We start from the raw sequence: 19,431 nt of genomic DNA, 5'->3' as shown, positions 1-19,431 counted from the left end.
GGGGATATGGTAATGATTCGGATAAGGCCTGAACTTTTTCCTAGGGGCACTTATAAGAAGCTACATTCAAGGAATGTTGGTCCATATAAGATTTTAAAGAAAATCAGCTCAAATGCCTATGTCCTTGATCTACCAAAGGATATGGGTATAAGTAATGTCTTCAATATTGAGGATCTAAGTTCTTATAAGGGACATGAAAATGATACAGCAAGTAGTAGCAAGGCAGCAAGTCTACCATCTACATTTCGGTTAAAAGAGGAAATTGAAGATGTTGTTGATTATTAAATAGTATCAACTAGAGGTGGAGGATATCAACGGTATCTTGTCAAGTGGAAGAACCGACCACTTTCAGATTGCACATGGATCACTGACCAAGAATTTCAGAAACTCAATCAAGACCTCTATGATCAATTCCATGCCATCAACTCGCCAGGGTCGAGTTTTTCTAAGCCAAGGGGAATTGATGCAAGATGGAAACAACCTCTGAAAACTTATCAAAGAAGAGGAAAAACAGATTCTAAGGCCCAAACATTAATTAGGCATGATCTAGGACAAGATGGGCTTATTTGGAATTTTCAAGGATTTTAGCAGATTAATTTAGTTTCCTATTTTTAATTAGAGTATTTTATTATTTAATTAGGTTTCCTATTGTTTTCAGTTTCTTAATGTTATTAGTTTCCTTATTTAACTAGGTTTCCTATTATTTTAGTTTCCTAATGTTATTAGATGATTTTAATATAAATATGGTTCTTTGTAATTCTTGGAGGAGTCAATCAATATTACAAGAATTTTATGAGATTATTGTCTCTGGTTTTGTGTGATGCAAAACAAACTTAGGTGTGATGCCTACAGTTTTGGGAGTGATTCCTAAAATCAATCTAGTGTGATACTAGAATCTTTTCTGTTTCTTTTCTATTTTCTTTCTTTCCCTATCTGTCCTACATCAGTATCAGATTGGAGGATTGCAATTCAACACATCACTGAACAAATTCCTTCAGAAGTTGACTTTTTTGGTTGTCAAAAGTTGGATCAGAATACCCTCAACACCATCATCCCTGATAATGCAATTTTTAACATACTAAAATCTGTATGTTTATCTCTCTCCCTAGCTAGTTGCTATTTAACAAGTTTTGTTATCCAGGTTCTTATTTTCCCATTGATATGTGGTACAGGCCAATTCAAATTCAGAAGCCGAACTTTGTTATCAGGGTGACCAAATTCCAAATTGGTTCAGGAATCAAACTTCCGGGACATCACTGAAAATTATGCTTCCTTCATTTTGGAATGATGACAACTTTTTGGGTTTGGCTCTCTGCGTTGTTCTTGATGTGCATAAAAAGAAACCTTATGCACAAGTTCGTATTAATTTTAAACTCAATTTCAAAACCATTGATGATGAGTGTCCTTGTAAATTCCATTCAAATATGCTTGTTCCGGTAGACAAATGTTTAGATCACGTGTACATTATGCAGGTCTCAAAATGGTTATTCTGATCTGTTTAATCCATATGCTGAAGTTTTCAACTTGGAGAATGAATATTGCAAGATAAAGAAGTGTGAGGTTTGGTTCATAAACAAGGAAGACGTAGAGAGATTTAATGCAGAAACTATTCAATACAAGAAAAAGAGACAACGCTTTGATGATGAAAGTTGTGAAGCAAGTGGAAGTGGAAGTGGAAGTGATGAATTTGTTCCCTCTGGCTCTCATTACGAAGAAGATCATCATGATTAATCACATCCTACCATTAATTCAATGACATACAAGGTTATGTGTTGTCACTACTCTAGTGTCTTACAATTGCAAACAAACGAGTGGAGTTTGCTTGGTGTGAATGATGAAGAAGCAGAGCAATTGGATCGTAAAGACACTGACAGAATATCCTAAAGATTGCTTTGTAGAAAATTAAGCATATTCTATGGCTGCTTTTGTAAATCAATTTCAAAACAAAAATTTAATTTTACAAGTTAGTATTCTTTATTTTCAATATGCAATTTGAGGTATTTTAATTTTATTTAATTTGTATGCTAAGTTTGTAAATTATAAGGTTATTTCAAAATAGAAGCGCATTTGATTTCATTTGAAATGATACAGGAAAAAGATAATGCTTATTTGTATTTTTTATGGATTTTTCAGTTTCAGGTTATGAAGACACTCTGTATGCTTTGCAGGCAACACAACACTTATAGAAAAGTCCTCACTCGTCCTCTTTTTTGGTCCTGGTATTGGAGTTGGTATACTCTGTATATGTGCACATATCCATATGAATTTCTTTAAACATTCTTATCTTTCTTAATATCAGGTTAAAGAATGTGTATTTGAAAGGCTTTCCGACTTTGGTTTCTGGAAAAATTTTCCGAATAAGAAAGAAATAGTATTCTTGATTGATTTTCAATCCACACCCAACCCTGCCCCCCAAATTCTCCGCGCTTATGGTTGACAAAATGTGTTTGTGTATAGTTGGTGATCATTTTTGTGTTTGGATGTTGTTTCCTTGAATGATACTGTATATTTTCATTTGAATTTGATAATGTCAATTTGGTATATATTTTTTCTCTAAAACAGATGTGGCCTTGGGAAAAGGTCCAATAAGCTTGTAAATTTCCATTTATCCTTATATGGGGAAAAAATAAAAAATAAAAAACCGAAAATGGTTCACCACTGCAAAAACCCCTCAGATTCTTCAAAGTTTGAATGTGAAAGTACATGCTATAAGGATAAGCACAACTAAAGCAAGAATCACCATTTTCAGCGTATTCATTATTTCTACATAAAGTCTGTACAGATTTTGACTACCACTTGACAGCAAGATACAAATAAAAAAATGACATTTTATTTCATCTGTTCCATCCTGTTTCGTTCATATATCCCATGGAAAGAATGCCTAATATAAAACAGGGCCTTAATAAAAAGAAACTTCATTACTACAAGAACTGCAAAAAAAAAGCCTCAGATTCTTCAAAATTTGCATGTCAAACATGTTATAAGGATGAGCGCAACTAAAGTAATGATCACCAGTCTCAGCATATTCATTATTCTCCAATGGAACATACACGTGACAAAAATGCAGATCATCAAAATTCTCCAAATCATATATATGATCTCTATTTGAATCCTGATCCAACCTGAACTTGTGAATAGTGATCATTTGCTTTTGTATAAATAAAGATCAGCTAATAGCTAGCTACAAATGAATGGGGTGGTGCCTTTGTACAAATGAAGAAACCGTGCGTGAAATGTCAATGCAGACACGTTAACACTTGGCTACAAATGAATGGTGTGGTGCCTTGTCTTTCTATGTAAGGACGTCGACATTTTTTAGTAGGGTATAATAAAAAATTAGATATATACACATTTGGAAGCCGTATATCTTTTTTTTTTTTTCTGGTGGGAGCACTAAAAATGTATATTAACTTATTTCATTATGACTGGTTTTGTAAATAATTTTGATTGCATGAAAATGCTGTTGGTTTTTTAGGCAAATAAAATGGATTCTAATATTTGGTAAGCAAGTTTTTCTGTTTTTGTAATGTATCAAAAAAAAAAGTGTAAGTATTTTCTCCACATATGTGGCAACAGTGCAAAGGTTATACTACTACATATTAGCAGTGAGAAGATAAATATTTTATCAAAAAAATAGAAGGGAAAATGAATAACAAAGAAGTTTTTTTGGTCATAATAATTACAATAATTTCCTAATATAAAAGTGAGGAAAGCATTACTTGAATCTGACTAAAGATATGGATATGGATGTAAAGAAACATAGGGCCAACCTCATCTATCGAACAACAGACAACTACAATTGTACATGACCAATGGGAGGATAACTTGTAGAACAAGAAAACAAATTTTTTTTTTCCGAAAACCTGATATGTGCAAAAGAAAAAAAAAAAAAAGAAAAAAAAAGAAAAAAAAAAAAAGGGGTTTCAAATCAAGACGCACCTGTGGAATACCAGAAAAAGCCGATATGGGTGGTGTTCATATAGAATTTATTTATCTTCTTTTTGTTCCTTAAAGCTTAAACTTGCAATGAAAGATTTTTTTTTTCTTTCTTTTTTTTTCTCTTTTCCTTTATCAGCAATGAGAAAACGAATGATAGAATTGAAGAATAAGAAAAGCACTAAAGCAGTAATTGAGAACAACAAGAACTAAGAAAATAAAAAGTCAAACAACAAGAACTAAGAAAATAAAAAGTCAAACAACAAGAACTAAGAAAATAAAAAGCAATCCAGGTTTTTGACCTTTTTATACAGTAAGTGAAGCTATAGAGCAGTAAATCAACCAACAGAAACCAGATAAGATAAAAGACTATGGACCAATCAAAAGAGGGCAGTGAATTGGAATGACTAAAAGCAGATGTGGAATTAATGCTTGATGTGGAATGCAAAGGTGGACAATTTCTAAGTCCCTCTCTCAAATGAAACTGCACCAAGCACCAAAGCAACACAGAAACAGCAGCTCTAATAACTACAAATAACGAATGAAATGGGTAGAAAGCAAAATTGTACAAGCAGACATATAAGAAATCAATGATAACTTCTAGAATGGAAAAACAGGAGAGTCCAGTCTAGATCTTCATATATGTATATATATATATATAGAAAAATTCTATTATTCAGGAATTTTTTGTCCAAAGTTACACTAGAATCGTTGTGATGTTTAGCTTTTAAACAATTATATATATAGAATTACAAAAGCTAGTACAAATATATGAACTTGAAGAACGTTTCAAGGACATAGTGGAGAAGGTTGGAAGGACGCTTTAAGAGAAGCATCCATTATATATCTATGTCTCTTGGATTTATATATATATATATATATATATGGGGACATATTTCCATACTACCTCTGAAAGTCTCTCCAAAATTCCCATCAAAATTATAATTAAGATCCTCTTGTCTTTTTTCTGACAGAGAAAAAAAAAAAAAAAAAAAACCTCTGTTTCTATCTTTGTTTTTGTTTTTGCTTATTTTTGTATACTAATTTTAACAGTGCTTTTCTTACGGACAGATGGGCACAACAAATGTAGCAATCACCAGTCTCGGCTTATTCATTATTTGACTTGCTTTGTTGTATTATTTGAACAGACATGTGATCAAAATGCAGATCATCAGAATTCCACAAAATCATATCTATGATCTAAGTTTAAATCCTGGTTCAACCTTACCGTGTAAAAATGGACTCATATGTACATAAAGTTTGACTTTTGTGTGGGAGACAAATAAAAGCAGTGATACATCAATTCTATCTCTTGTTAAAAACAATAACTTGTAGTTCTATAAAATTCAGCAACTTATTCATATAGAATGAAGTGTTTCAATTGGGTACTTAATATGGAAGAAAACTTGTGATTGGCTAATAATATTACTTAAACTTACTTATTAGTCTTTTGGTTGTTTCTTGGTATAATAATAATTTATATAATTGATCAAATGAAATTTTTCAACATTAGCGACTATTGCCTATGAGATATTCATGTCATATAGCAGTTCAAGGAAGACTTGTTACTAAAAATATATATAATATATGAATATATATGTGGAATGAAGATACAAATAAAAATACAGAAAAAGATCAAAAAATAAAAAATAAATAAATAAAAAAGATTGGGAACTTGTATTTTTCTAGATTTGATCTGCTTGTTGAAATATTGGTCTGAAGCCTGTGTGGTACCACAGTGTCCTTAAGACTATTCCCGTCCCACTGATGCTGGTGTTTTCCGAAGGCAATCTCCCAGGATACAACGGATTCGAAATCTCAGACAAAACACCACTTGGATTTCCCTCGAACTTTCAGAGTACCTGATCTTTACCACACTCACTAACCAAAATGTGCAGAAAACTAATTTTTCTCTTTTTTGTCTTTCCCTTTGATTCTCCCGTTGGGAATCCTTATTATGCCATGTTGAGCACAATACTCTCCAAATGGAGGCACATACATCACTATGTATTAAATCCAAAGGTTCATTATTTCTTTCAATTGTTTGATATGATAATCTCGTTAATTTTGCCTCTACACAAGTTTCACACTTATGTGTGGTATCAATATCAAACATGGGAATATGATTCAAGTTAATTAACCTCCGCAAAGAATTATAATTAACATGACCTAGTCTACCATGCCACAAAATGGAAGACTCAAGCAAGTAAACGGAAGAAGTACTAGCTTTATTATTAATATTCTGTGGCATTACAGTTATTACATTCAATTTGAACATACCATTGACTGCATAGCCCTTTTCCACAAGCATTCCATACTTGGACAAGATAACCTTGTCTGACTCAAACACTAAGCGATTTGCTTAGCAACGATCCAGACATTAAATTCTTATGAATATCTGGAACATATAGTACATTATTCAAAGTCAGATCCTCCCCAGAGGCCATCTTCAAGACAATCTTACCTTCCCCTTGGATTTATGAATATGAAGAATTCCCCATGAACAACTTCTCCCCATTTGCCTTTGGTTCGAAGGAGGTGAACATGCTTCTATCTACACACACGTGGCGGGTTGCACTTGTATCTATCCACCACTCTCTTGGGTTAGAACCCACTAGGTTCACCTCAGAGACAACAGCGCTTAGGTCAATTTCATCAACATCTCTTGTGATATGCTCCATCATTGTTGTCTTTATGTTCCTCTTTCTCTTCGGCAGTCTACAATCCGCCGCTCTGTGACCCATTTTGTCACAATTGAAACATTTTCCTTGAAACTTGGCCTTCTTGGAGATGCCTCCTTTAGGCCCTAACTTGGAACTCTTTCCAGGTTTCTTCTTGTTCTTGGAGCTACTACCATGCTCTACAACATTAGCCTTTATTCCAGCCTTCATGGATCTTCTATCAGCCCTCCTATTGTCATCTTGTATTTGAAGGTTTCCAATAAGAGCCTCCATGTCCATTTCCTTTCTCTTGTGCTTAAGATAATTTCTAAAGTCTCTCCAACTAGGAGGCAGCTTCTCAATCATTGTAGCAACTTGAAAGGCTTCATTAATGAACATCCCTTCGGCAAGAAGTTCTTGGATAAGCACTTGCAGCTCATGTACTTGACTTATCAGTGGCTTGGTATCCACCATCATATAGTCCAAGAATTTACCTACCACAAACTTTCCGGACCCTGCATTCTTAGTCTTGTATTTTCGGTCCAGAGTTTCCCATAGCTCTTTTGTTGATTTCGTGCCACAATACACTCCGTACAAGGCATCAGATAGGTCATTCAAGGCATAATTTTGACATAAATAATCGAAATTCTTCCACGCATCCACCGCCATCAGAGTTTCTTTATCACTCTTTTCATCACTTAGTGGTTCGTCTTCAATTAGGAACCTCGCAAGGCCTAGAGTAGTCAAATAGAACAGCATTTTCTTTTGCCACCTCTTAAAATTTGCTCCATCAAACTTCTCAGGTCTTTCTGCATGGCCTGCAGGTGGAGGCACTTGAAAAATAGGAGTCTGTGAAGGCACTTGTGCAATAGGCACATCTCCACCAGCCATTCCTGTATTTTTCACAAAAACAGAAATCAATTAGTTGTTATTTCTATTTCAACAAACTAATTCAAACCAATTTCCATAAGGAAAATATACAAAAATGTGATTTTTAGGGTTTCTGTATACACCCATAAATTACTATTCATGTGTCATTGTTCACGTATACCGTTCACTGTCATTGTTTACTGTCACATGTCACCATGTGATACTGCCACGTGTCGCACTAAAGACCGACACGTGCCACTCTCGGACTGCCACATGTCATCCGCTACAGATCGACACGTGGATCATCCTTAGGACGACATGTGGCTTGCTTTGAATGTGACACGTGTCACCTGTAACAGGTCGACGCGTGGCACTAGCAAAGTCAGACATGTTGCTCCCATGGAATCCCACACGTGGCTTTACTACTATACGACACGTGGCCTCACCATGGTGAGCCATGTGTCGTCGTTTCATATTGCCACGTGGAGTTCTGTTACAGCGACACATGGCATATCCAGTCAGGTCGAATTTCATTGGGCCTGGGTTTGGACTGGGCTTGGGCTGAACAGTAGCCTGTTCTAACCATGAGCTGGGCTTTGGAACTGAGCCAGGTCCATTCAAATTTAAAATCTAGGCCCACTGACCCAGAAACCTATCCAAACCTGTTAATCCTTTTTCTGACCCATCTTCAACCTTCAGCCGGGTTTTTTTAACGCGTTTCATTGGTAAACGGAGTTTTTGACCCGATTCACTATTTTTCTTGCTTTTTAGACTATTTCGGCACCGGAAAATTGCCCGAAAAACACCAAAAGGTTTAGAATTTCATGGGCAACTCAATTTTAGGAAAAAATTTTGATTTAAAACAAAACTAAATATTGCCCAAAAAATTCCAAACCCACGGGGAACAAATTTTTTTTTTTCATTTTTTTTTTCAAACCCGATACACAAAAAATTTGAAAACTCTACATATCATAAAATCATGGGCATCAAATTTACTAGAATAAAACAAAATAAATAATTAAAATAGAAGCCCCTCACCAAGTTGTATACGGGTTTGAAGATAAGAAATTAAAACATAAAATATATAAATATATTGCTTTCATACCTAATAATAATAAAGAGATGAATCATAGGCATGTATAAAAATAAAACCATTTAAATAAAATTCCTTTAATTAAACAAAAATTAAAAATAACAACATACCCATTCATTAAATCTCCACGGGTTGAAAGCAATTTTTTTTTTTTTTTCCTCAATCCCACATACATAAACATATATTCACGGAATAGTCGTAAGAATGTTGCTAAAAATATACATAATGTATGAATATATATATGTGGAATGAAGATACAAATAAAAAAAAAATTGGGAACTTGTATTTTTCTAGATTTGATCTGCTTGTTGAAATATTGGTTCGAAGCCTGTGTGGTACCATAGTGTCTTTAAGACTATTTCCGTCCCACTGGTGCTAGTGTCTTCCGACGGCAGTCTCCCAGGATACAACGGATTCGAAATCTCAGACAAAACACCACTTGGATTTCCCTCGAGCTTTTAGAGTACCTGATCTTTACCACACTCACTAACCAAAATGTCCATAAAACTAATTTTTCTCTTTTTCGTCTTTCCCTTTGATTCTCCCGTTGAGAATCCTTATTCCAAAAACTTGTTTTTTACTAAAAATTCATACATCAAGTCAAAAAACCCACATTTGGAAAGTTAAAACGTCAGGACCCGTCCAAAATTCCTCACCGGAACCCTAGACAAGCCTTGATCCCAGGGAAACCCTACCGGACCTTCCAATGGAAAATCCGGCAGAACCTCCCCTAAGGGTTGGACTTACCACAAATTTCCTGGACTGAAAATACACTTCTATATACATCCCCTTATTCCTCCCACATTACTACAATTTAATTCCACAAATTTGCAGCATTCCAAATGAATAACGGTAAATTAGTGCATAATTAATAACTAAATGTCCAATACAATATACAGAGCATTATACAAATAAATGTGGAATTAATACAATGTCAGATAAAGAAGCAATACAAGATGAAGAGGAAAAAGGGAAGAAATGTTTCTTGGACTTTCGGCAAAGAGCTGAGACGTCGGGCTCGTCCCGGACGATCAACGTCTCCCAAACCTGGTACCTAGGGGAACGAAATTCAGAAATATAAGATGCAAATCATCTCAGTGAGTGACCCTATCTACTGTACAATTATAACCGTAATAATAATTATAGTACACTTGATTAATTAAGAATAAATAAATAAATAATAATTAATTGAAAATAATATTTTCACCCAAAACCCTCACCATTCACTCCGTTGGAAAAGTTCCCCGTTTAAAAATCATTTCACCAAAACCCAAACTTGTACCCTAATTAATATCATAAAAACCGATGCTCAAAAATACGAATGAGCGATCATTGTAATATTATGAAATGTTTCAAATCCAGATATAAACATTTGAGCATATACTATAATAAATACAGTTCCACCAAATAAATATGAAAATGCAGGAATCACCCCAATAATTGTAACTCAACAGTATATATACAAACATATACGATGTACCATACGATGTACCAATTTGTAAATCGTGGGATACACCCACCTCACGACCCTCATTATATGAATGGTGTCGTGGAAATAATAAATAACCGTCAAGATGTACCCAACCTCACGGTCTGTGGCAATAATAATCTGTGGGATGATACCAACCTCACGGCACCGTGGTAATAATAATAAGATCATCGGATGAACCCGACCTCACAGTCCGTGGTAATAATAGATAACCGTTGGATGAAACCAACCTCACGGCACTGTGGTAATAATAATAAACCGTCAGATAAACCCGGCCTCACAGTCCGTGGTAATAATAGATAACCGTTGGATGAAACCAACCTCACAGCACCGTGGTAATAATAATAAACCGTCGGATAAACCCAACCTCACAGTCCGTGGTAATAATAGATAACCGTTGGATGAAACCAACCTCACGGTACCGTGGTAAACCCAGCACGCTGTAATATAATATTGAACCAAACTCTGGTACTATATGGTATGTAAATAAAAAAAAATAACCGATACAGTATCCTACTGTATCATAATCATAATTTAATTGTCAAGTTCAACCGCTTGTTTAAATATTTCAAAATTTTCAAATCGTCATTTCATACGAAAACTAGAAATACCACAGTGAAATATATTCACCATAAATCAATTTTTAAACCCATAAAATTCTTAAAATACTTGAACGTGCTTAAAATCATAAAATTTTCTATCTGCTTCTCAAATAAATCATTTCCGAACTAATTTAAAACCCTAAATTAAATATCAAAATATTTAATTACTCCAAGTTCACTTATGAACCTATTAGAATTTAAAACCATTTAATATATTGTCAAACCTTACGTAAAATAACAACTCATATTTAATAAGGCAAATATTTGTATATGCATAATCCAAACATTCAATCCAATGGTATATAAGCCAAATTATTCGAGCACATATATATTATATTATACCCCAAAACAATTTTTAAAACTATTAACCATAGTAATAATTAAAATAAATCAAACCACAATTTCTTTAAATTTCCAAATATATTCCTTTGGCACCAAAACATATATTAAAAACATTATAAATTAGCAATATCATTTATCTGGAAATTCTCTTAATATCAAATACCTAAAACATATTTATCAAATATTTAATTATGAGATATTTTAACAATGAAATTTGATAAAATTTACCAAAATCTCAAATTCCTTAGAACCAACATATTTTATGATGCCCAAATATTTAATGCCATTCAATTTTGGCATCAAAAATTCCAAATATAAATTTACTAAATATTCAACACATCAAACATATTTTCAAATAACCAATTAACACAAAATATATAATTTTAATATCCCAAAATAATTTTGAAGGTGGGTTACTCACCTCGAGCACGCAATTAATCCAAGATCCTCCATGGGATCAATTCCACGATGTACACGTGCTCCTAGAACAACAATATTACACATCTCAAATAAATTAATATTTTATTTGGATAAATAATACCCGGTACCCGGGGGGACTAACACAAACGTTAACCAAAATTGACGAATAATATACCGAATCGAAGCTTATGGAATGAGGAACGCGGATTGAGGCTTACCTCTCGGAGATCGGACCCGTGGTGGTAGGAATCTCACCGGAAAGCTTTCGGGATTCCACTCCTCGATTCTCTCAATCCGTTGAGATTTGAGGAAAGGGGACACCGGATTTGGGTTCAGAGAGTTGGAATTAGTGGGAAAGGAGGGGCGGTGCAACCGGAAACTCGCCGGAAAGTCAATTTCCCGGTGAGCCGCCGTGGTCATCGGAATTCGCCACCGCCGGCGGTGCGTCCGATGGCCATTGGCCATGATTTTTGGTGGGAAGGTAGATATGGTGATGGGTAACTCAATGGGACCATCAGTGAGGCAAACGGTGGCCAGAATAGGGAGAAATTGGGATTTGAAGGAATCGATGCGCCGCCTAAAAAAGCCTCGATCCCGGCGCGTCGGGGGTCTGCTGGCCGTGATTTTTGGTTGGCCGGCCGGTTTTCAAGTGGGCTTCAAGGTGCGGTGGCACGTGTACTATTCTGATGGCCAGAAATGGGTGAACAGTGGCGGCCAGTTGGTTTCTCTCTCTAGCTCTCTCTCTCTCTCTCTCTCTAGCTCTCTCTCTCTCTCTCTCTCTCCCCTCCTCTCTTTCTCTCTCCTTTCCCCCGCCGACTCACGCGTTTTGCCAAAATAAAAGCCACCCGTGGGTGACACTATTCACTCACGGGATTGGCTGAAATTGCGACACATGGCACACACTGTTCACTCAAGCCAAATATATTAAAATAATACTGTATTCGGAAACCTTGCATGTCTATAACGTTTTAACCCGATGTCCAATTTAAGCGTGCCGCTAGTCTATGAACTCGTATCGACGAGTACTTTACAACCATGCATGAGTCAAAGCTCAACTTTACATGAATGAAAAGTCAACTTCGGAACCCCTTGGATAGTTTGGACCTTAACTTGTTTTGCTCATATCTTTCAAACCGTAGCTCCGTTTTCAACGTGCTACTAGTCTACGAACTCGTGCCAACATGTACTTCGTAATGGTACCTCAGTCAACCTAGAATTCTATCCGAATCAAAAAGTCAACTTTTAACCCCTTCGGTCAACAGCCAACAATCAAAGTCAACGGTCAACGGTCAACCTCGGTCAAAGTTGGAAAATTTCCGTTGTACTTTAGGACGGGGTGTTACAAAAAGGCCACAAATAATGCACATAAAGGCCCATTAATTCAAAATTATTCAAAATCAAAAAAACGTTGCAAACATTACAAGATTTTCACAAAAAAGCTTACCGGTGTTCTTGAAAAGCACTTACAAAGGTATTGTTCCATCCCCCTTTAAAGGAATATCCACAATTTAAATATGAAGAGAATTTAAGTTATTTGGCAAAAAATATGTCCATTTGCTTTTATTAGTGGTTTCCAAACAAGCCCAGAGATCGAGTATCTAGCCAATATCGATAAAGCAAAACACTATCGAAAAGTGCAGAGTTTTTTAAATATCTACCATTATGTATTCACGTATAGCTGTACAAATTTTAACATGAGCTGTGCTTAGATTTACTCTTATCCGCATTTTGGCTTTTCTGTTAGTTTCTGGTTGTGAAGAAACTGTGTGTGAGATATGCATGCAGACACGTATACGTTTGCTACTAATGAAAGGTGTGGTATCTTGACTTTTTGTGCAAGTATATTCACATTTTATAGCAAGCTTTAATGAAAAAGACATAAATATACAGGTGGAAGTCTTAGATTTTTTCTTAGTCAAATAATTATGGTCGGGAACACTATACACTATATATATTGACTGGCTTTTAACAGTAACACAGTTTGTAGCTAAAACTAATTATTGTGGTTATAAACTATTTATTATTGTCAAAAGTGTTTTTAGCTACAAGTTTATAGTTGCTAAAATTGTCGAGGCTAATGCTTTTTTTCTTTTTCTTTTTTTAATTTTTCAGTAGTAGTAGTAGTAATGCTTTAGCATGACAATGAACATGTTAAAATGTGTTTGCGCAAAGTTCTACGATGCTTAATTAATTCATAGTTCAAGTGTAGTTTTCAATGATTAATTATCATTCAAATGACATTAAAGAGAATATTAATTACATGAAAATAAAAATACAACCCTCCAACCATCCCAAATTGATGATCCCGTCGCATGGTAGTTAAATATTAAATACAAGCTGACTTCAAAATTATATTTTAAATATAACTTCGAGAGGGAGATTTTTCACCTTCCTCGAGCTTTGAGTTTTGGAGGTTCTCTCAATGATTTTCACTGACGGAGGCCGACTTATACATCATATTGTTATGACTCCTATCTTTTAGTCAACAATTTGTAGTTGACTAAGGAGAGAAAGTATAAACATTTTCTTGGATCTACTTCATAAAGCGGTACATCTCCATATCCATCTCTCCACACCCAACTTTAGTTCTTCACTTAATCTGGAAGCTTAATTTGTAAGCATGGCTTTTTCTTCTCTTTCTTCACCAATCTTTCCTGAACAAAGGTATGAGTTTGAAGACACATATGATGTGTTTATGAGTTTCAGAGGTGATGACACCCTCAATACATTTGCTAGCTATCTCTATGGAGCTTTATCTGCAAACCAGATCTTGACTTCCATAGATCATGAACTTGATAGAGGCGAAGAAATGTCCCCCATACTTAGGAAAGCTATCAAGGAATCCAAGATTTCGGTGATCATTTTCTCAGAAAACTATGCTTCGTCCATAAGATGTCTGGATGAGCTATTGCAAATACTTGAATGTAGAAGAACAAAAGGACAGATTGTTATGCCAATCTTTTACCATATAGATCCATCGATGGTACAGAATCAGAAGGCGAATTATGGAGTTGCATTTGTTGAACTTGAACACCACTTTAAGGATATAATGGAGAAGGTCCAAAAATGGAAGGATGCTTTAACAGAAGCATCCAATCTGCATGGCTTCGATTCAAAGGCTTTCAGGTATATTAATTTCTACATATCCTAATTATATATTACCAGTAGTAGCATAATAAAGTAGGCTAGCAATTTTCAATTGTATCTCACCGTTTACAATCAATATAACATAAAACATGATTTTTTTTTCTTTTTTTATGTTGAATAATGCAAATCAGACAATAACTAATACTGTTTTAATTTAATTTAATTTTTTTGAAAGATACTATTTTTTATTTTAGTAGAGGCAATGACAATAATAACCAAAATATTGAATAATGTAATTGAATAAATAAAATATTATTTAAAATTTCTCCCTTTTACTTATCTTTTTACTTGAATCTACTTAACCTTACATGTTTTCCTCTTTTCCTAACAAGTGTACGTTCTTTTCTTTTTTTTCTTTTTTTTTCACATTTATGTAGTCCTGAGCCTAAGTTAGTTCAAAAAATTGTTGAAGATATGTCATTGAAATTACCCAAATACCAACTTTCAAATGAGCATTACAAGGGGTGACTCATTGGAATTGGAAAAAAAGTTCATGGAAATTAAATCATTATTATCCATTGGCTCAATAGATGTGCGTATGATTGGTATTTGGGGTATGGGAGGTATTGGTAAGACCACCCTTGCTAGTGTAGTATATCAAGAGTACCTATCACATTCTCGGTTTGAAGGTTGCTATATACAAGACATGGATCAAATTATTTGAGAAAGAAGCTTCATTCAGAATTATTAAATACTGATCAAGCTATTCTAAAGATGGATACCTCGTTTATAGCATCACCATATATTTTTGACAAACTTCGCTATAAAAAGGTACTCCTGGTTCTTGATGATGTGGATAGTTTGACCTAATTAGATTTAATTGAAGGATATGATCAACTTGTTGCTGGAAGTAGAATTATAGTTACTTCTACAAATTTGCAAGTCCTTAAGAAAGTTACCGATAAAAAATATACAAGGTTGAGGGATTAAGTCACACTGAATCCCTTGAGCTCTTCCATTTGCATGCTTTTGGGAAAAATTCTCCTCCAATAGATGATAAAATGGTTTAAAAGGGTGGCAAGTTTTGCACACATGGAAATCCATTAGCTCTTAAAGTTTGGAGTCCTTTTCTTTATTCGAGAAATAATCAAGACTAGGAAAATGTATTATATAACCAGAAAAGATTTCCGGATCAAGACAAAATTTTAAATGTGTTAAGAACTAGTTACGAGGGACTAAATAAAAGGATCCAAAGTATATTTCTTGACATTGCACGTCTATTTGATGGGTCTTTTTCCAGAGTTAATGCAGAAAGATTATTAGATGATGGTGATTGTTGGGTGAAAATGGGTCTAAGTGTTTTCATTGAAAAGTCATTAATTGAAGATGGTAAATATTGGATAGACAATAAGCTATGGATGCATGATTTGTTGAGACAAATGGGTCAAAAAATTGCTTGTGATAGACATACAGAACTTGGTGATTACAGCAGACTGTGGGATGCTAAGGATGTTTGCCATGTGTTGGAAAGAAATACTGTAAGTGCAAACGGATTATTGACTCCTTCTAAAAATTATAGAAATTATGTTTTAACAACAAGTAAATTGTTGGGTTTTTATGTACACAGTGTTTTTCAAATTTTTTTTTTTTAAAATATTGTTTACTCAGATATATTAGTTTATCTAAATTAATGTTCATTTGATTGTCAGGGAACTATAGCAGTTAAATTCATATCATTTAACATGTCTGGCATGATGAGAGATATAAAAGCGTGTCGTACAGCCTTATCGAAGATATGCAATCTACGAATCCTCAAAATTTTCTGGGGGAACAATATTAGTGATAATAAGTTCAAATTGTACTTTCCTCAAGGCCTTGATTCTTATCTTTCTGAGAAACAAAATTATTTTCATTGGGATTTATACCCTTTGAAATCACTGCCATCAAATTTTACGCCTAAAAATCTTGTTGAACTGAGACTACTTGGCAACCATGTTGAAAAACTTTGGAATCATGAAGTTCAGGTATGTGTAACTTTTTAGTTTTTAGTAATTTAATTTAGTTCAATTGTATTATATGTCAAGTACATGAATATATACTAAATAATTTTAGCCATTTTTCTGCATCACCACATTCTTTTCCGATGTTGAGAAGGATGGATCTCAGTTATTCCAAGTTCCTTATAGAATTACCAGATTTGTCTCAACTGGCTCCCTGCCTGGAAAGTTTAAATCTTGAAGGCTGTACCAGTTTGGTTCAAGTTCTTCCAACCCTTTAAAACCTTCACAAGCTTACTGATCTAAATTTGAATGGTTGCTCCAAACTTAGCGATTTTAAAGAGATATCAAGGAGCACATGGTATTTGGATCTTGTAGAGTTTGGAGGCATAAAGAATTTTCTGAGCAACATTTTAAAGGAGCTGATGAAAAGTTGATCAGAAAAGTTATTTTATTGAATGAATAGTAACTGGTATTTATACAAGCTGACAGTTAATAAAGATAGCTACACGTTAGAGTGATAGGTACTATTTACAACAGATAGATAAGACAAGAGATAACACCAAAATAACTAGTCTTTATCATGCCCCCTCAAGCTAAGGGTGGAATGAACACTTAGCTTGGGTCGAAGAAACTCTAATCGCTGTTTGGAGAGTGGTTTGGTTAGAGCATCAACAAGCTGCTCTGTGCTGGAAATATGACACACCTATAGTTCTCCTTGAGAAACCTTTTCTCGGACAAAGTGGAAGTCAACCGTGATGTGCTTCATCTTAGAGTGAAGAACCGTGTCAGGACCCGTCCAAAATTCCTCATCGGAACCCTAGACAAGCCCTGATTCCAGGGAAACCCTACCGGACCCTCCAATGGAAAATCCGACAGAACCTCCCCTAGGGGTTGGACTTACCACAAACTTCCTGTACTGAAAACACACTTCTATATACACCACCTTATTCCTCCCACCTTACTATAATTTAATTCCATAAATTTGCAGCACTTCAAATGAATAACAGAAAATCAGTGCATAATTAATAAAGAAATGTCCAAGACAGTATACAGAGTTTTATCGAGATACAATTAAATATGAAATTTAATACAGCAAAGGATAAAAGAAACAATATAAGATAGTGAAGAAAAGTAAGTAAGGCTCCTTGAACTTTCAGCAAAGAACAAGATATCGAACTCACCTCCGAACGATCAACGTCTACTAACCTGGATCTAGGGGAATGGAATTTAAAAACATGAGATGCTAATCATCTCAGTGAGTGATCCTAACTACGACACAATCATAATAATAATAAAAATAATATAACGATAAAATGAACTTGATTAATTAATAATAAATAATCAAATAAATAATAAGTAGTTGAAATATTGCTTTCTCTCAAAACCCTCACTGTTCACTCAGTTGGAAAAGTTTACATTTTAAAACATTTTCACAAAACCCAATAATTGTACCCCAAAAATCAAGAAATAATTAATTAAATAACTTATAAATAAAATACATTAAATTAGATCTAGAATGTATAATAAGAAGCAAGAATAATTTTAATAACAATTATTAAATTGTACACAAGATGTCATAAATAAAATAAGCAAAATCACAATAAAATTTACATTAAAAATAATTAAGGAAATATCAAGTTAAATGAAATGCAATAATTTAGAATGCACATAAATACAAATATTAATTTAGAACTCAATATATACATTGAAACATTTTAAAAATCCAATAATTAAATTTAGAATAAGACATCATTGGATAAAATAAATAAAATCATAAATAAACTTGTATTAAAGAAATTTGGCATAAAACAAAAATAAACTCAATATATAAATTATAAAATTTATTATTTAAATCAATGAAATAATCAAAGAAACATTTTAATAGATTTTAAACCTCAATTTAAAATAGATAAAAGAATACAATAAAGTTCATGTTAAAATCTCAAAATTTAAATAAATAATATCAACATGGTAAAATAAAATTCTAAAACACCAATTTAAAATAATTGATAAAAACATGAATAAATACATTTTAGAAAATATTAGTTTGAAATAAGCAATAAAACAAAGTTAAATACGTTTAATTTTAACTACAATTTTAAAGCATCTTGGTTTGAAATTCGTATCAAGAAAATAACTTGACGCATCACCCTATATACCAGTGATGCCCTATGATACCCGGCGTCCCAAGCACCATCTAGCAAGGGGTTAAAGAAAGAAAATTGCGTATGGTCGCTTTGGCGTCCCGACAGCTCCGCTGCTTAAACTGTCATCCCGGCCATGGAGGGGAGCGGCTTATGTGCACTATATAAAACTTGCCTACCCTCGTTCCGATGGCAACTCACGGGAGACATTACAACTTGCGCGCTCATCCACATATACAGTACAGAACACCAGTACTGTATAAGTGCGTCTAAAATCAATTACTAAATTTATTAAAATACCAAGTTTTTCCAAAATTCATCGTGGGAAATATACAATTTTTCAAATTCACAATCTCATATTTTCTCTAATCCTCGTAATAAATTCATCACTTTAAAATCCATCAATTTCAAATCCATCCATTTAAATACAACAATTTTCAACACCATGAAAACCTGATCCATAAATAATCAAACATATAAATACAAATTTTGAACTCAATACTTTAATACAATTATTTTTCTCAAAATCTTAAAATCAATTTATATCAAAATCATATAAATTTAATATTTGCTTAAATCCACATAAGTACATTTATTATACGCAATAAATTCTAATATAAATTTAACAATAATTGATCGTAATTTAAATCCATAACTTCTTTAAAACCAAATATATGAATTTCATGCAATATATGCTTAAATCAATAAACTTTTGGCATCATAAATTCAAAAATAAATTTAATAACAATTTAAAACATAATTTATTTAAAAACCCAAAATATAATTTT

General features: G+C 33.8%; 1 protein-coding gene across 1 annotated transcript; it reads left to right on the top strand.

Annotated features, from left to right (window-relative positions):
* The first annotated feature begins 14,032 nt into the window (after positions 1-14,032).
* On the top strand, positions 14,033-16,737 carry LOC107429751 (TMV resistance protein N-like). The gene is made up of 4 exons (XM_048464105.2): positions 14,033-14,538; positions 15,800-16,037; positions 16,209-16,523; positions 16,612-16,737. The coding sequence occupies exons 1-4, from the start codon at positions 14,033-14,035 to the stop codon at positions 16,735-16,737; spliced, it is 1,185 nt and encodes a 394-aa protein (XP_048320062.2).
* Positions 16,738-19,431: the final 2,694 nt, after the last annotated feature.

Source organism: Ziziphus jujuba, chromosome 6 (assembly GCF_031755915.1).
Source record: "Ziziphus jujuba cultivar Dongzao chromosome 6, ASM3175591v1".
NCBI lineage: Eukaryota > Viridiplantae > Streptophyta > Magnoliopsida > Rosales > Rhamnaceae > Ziziphus > Ziziphus jujuba.
Note: the sequence above shows the minus strand (reverse complement) of the source record. Positions and strands in the feature narration are given on the sequence as shown.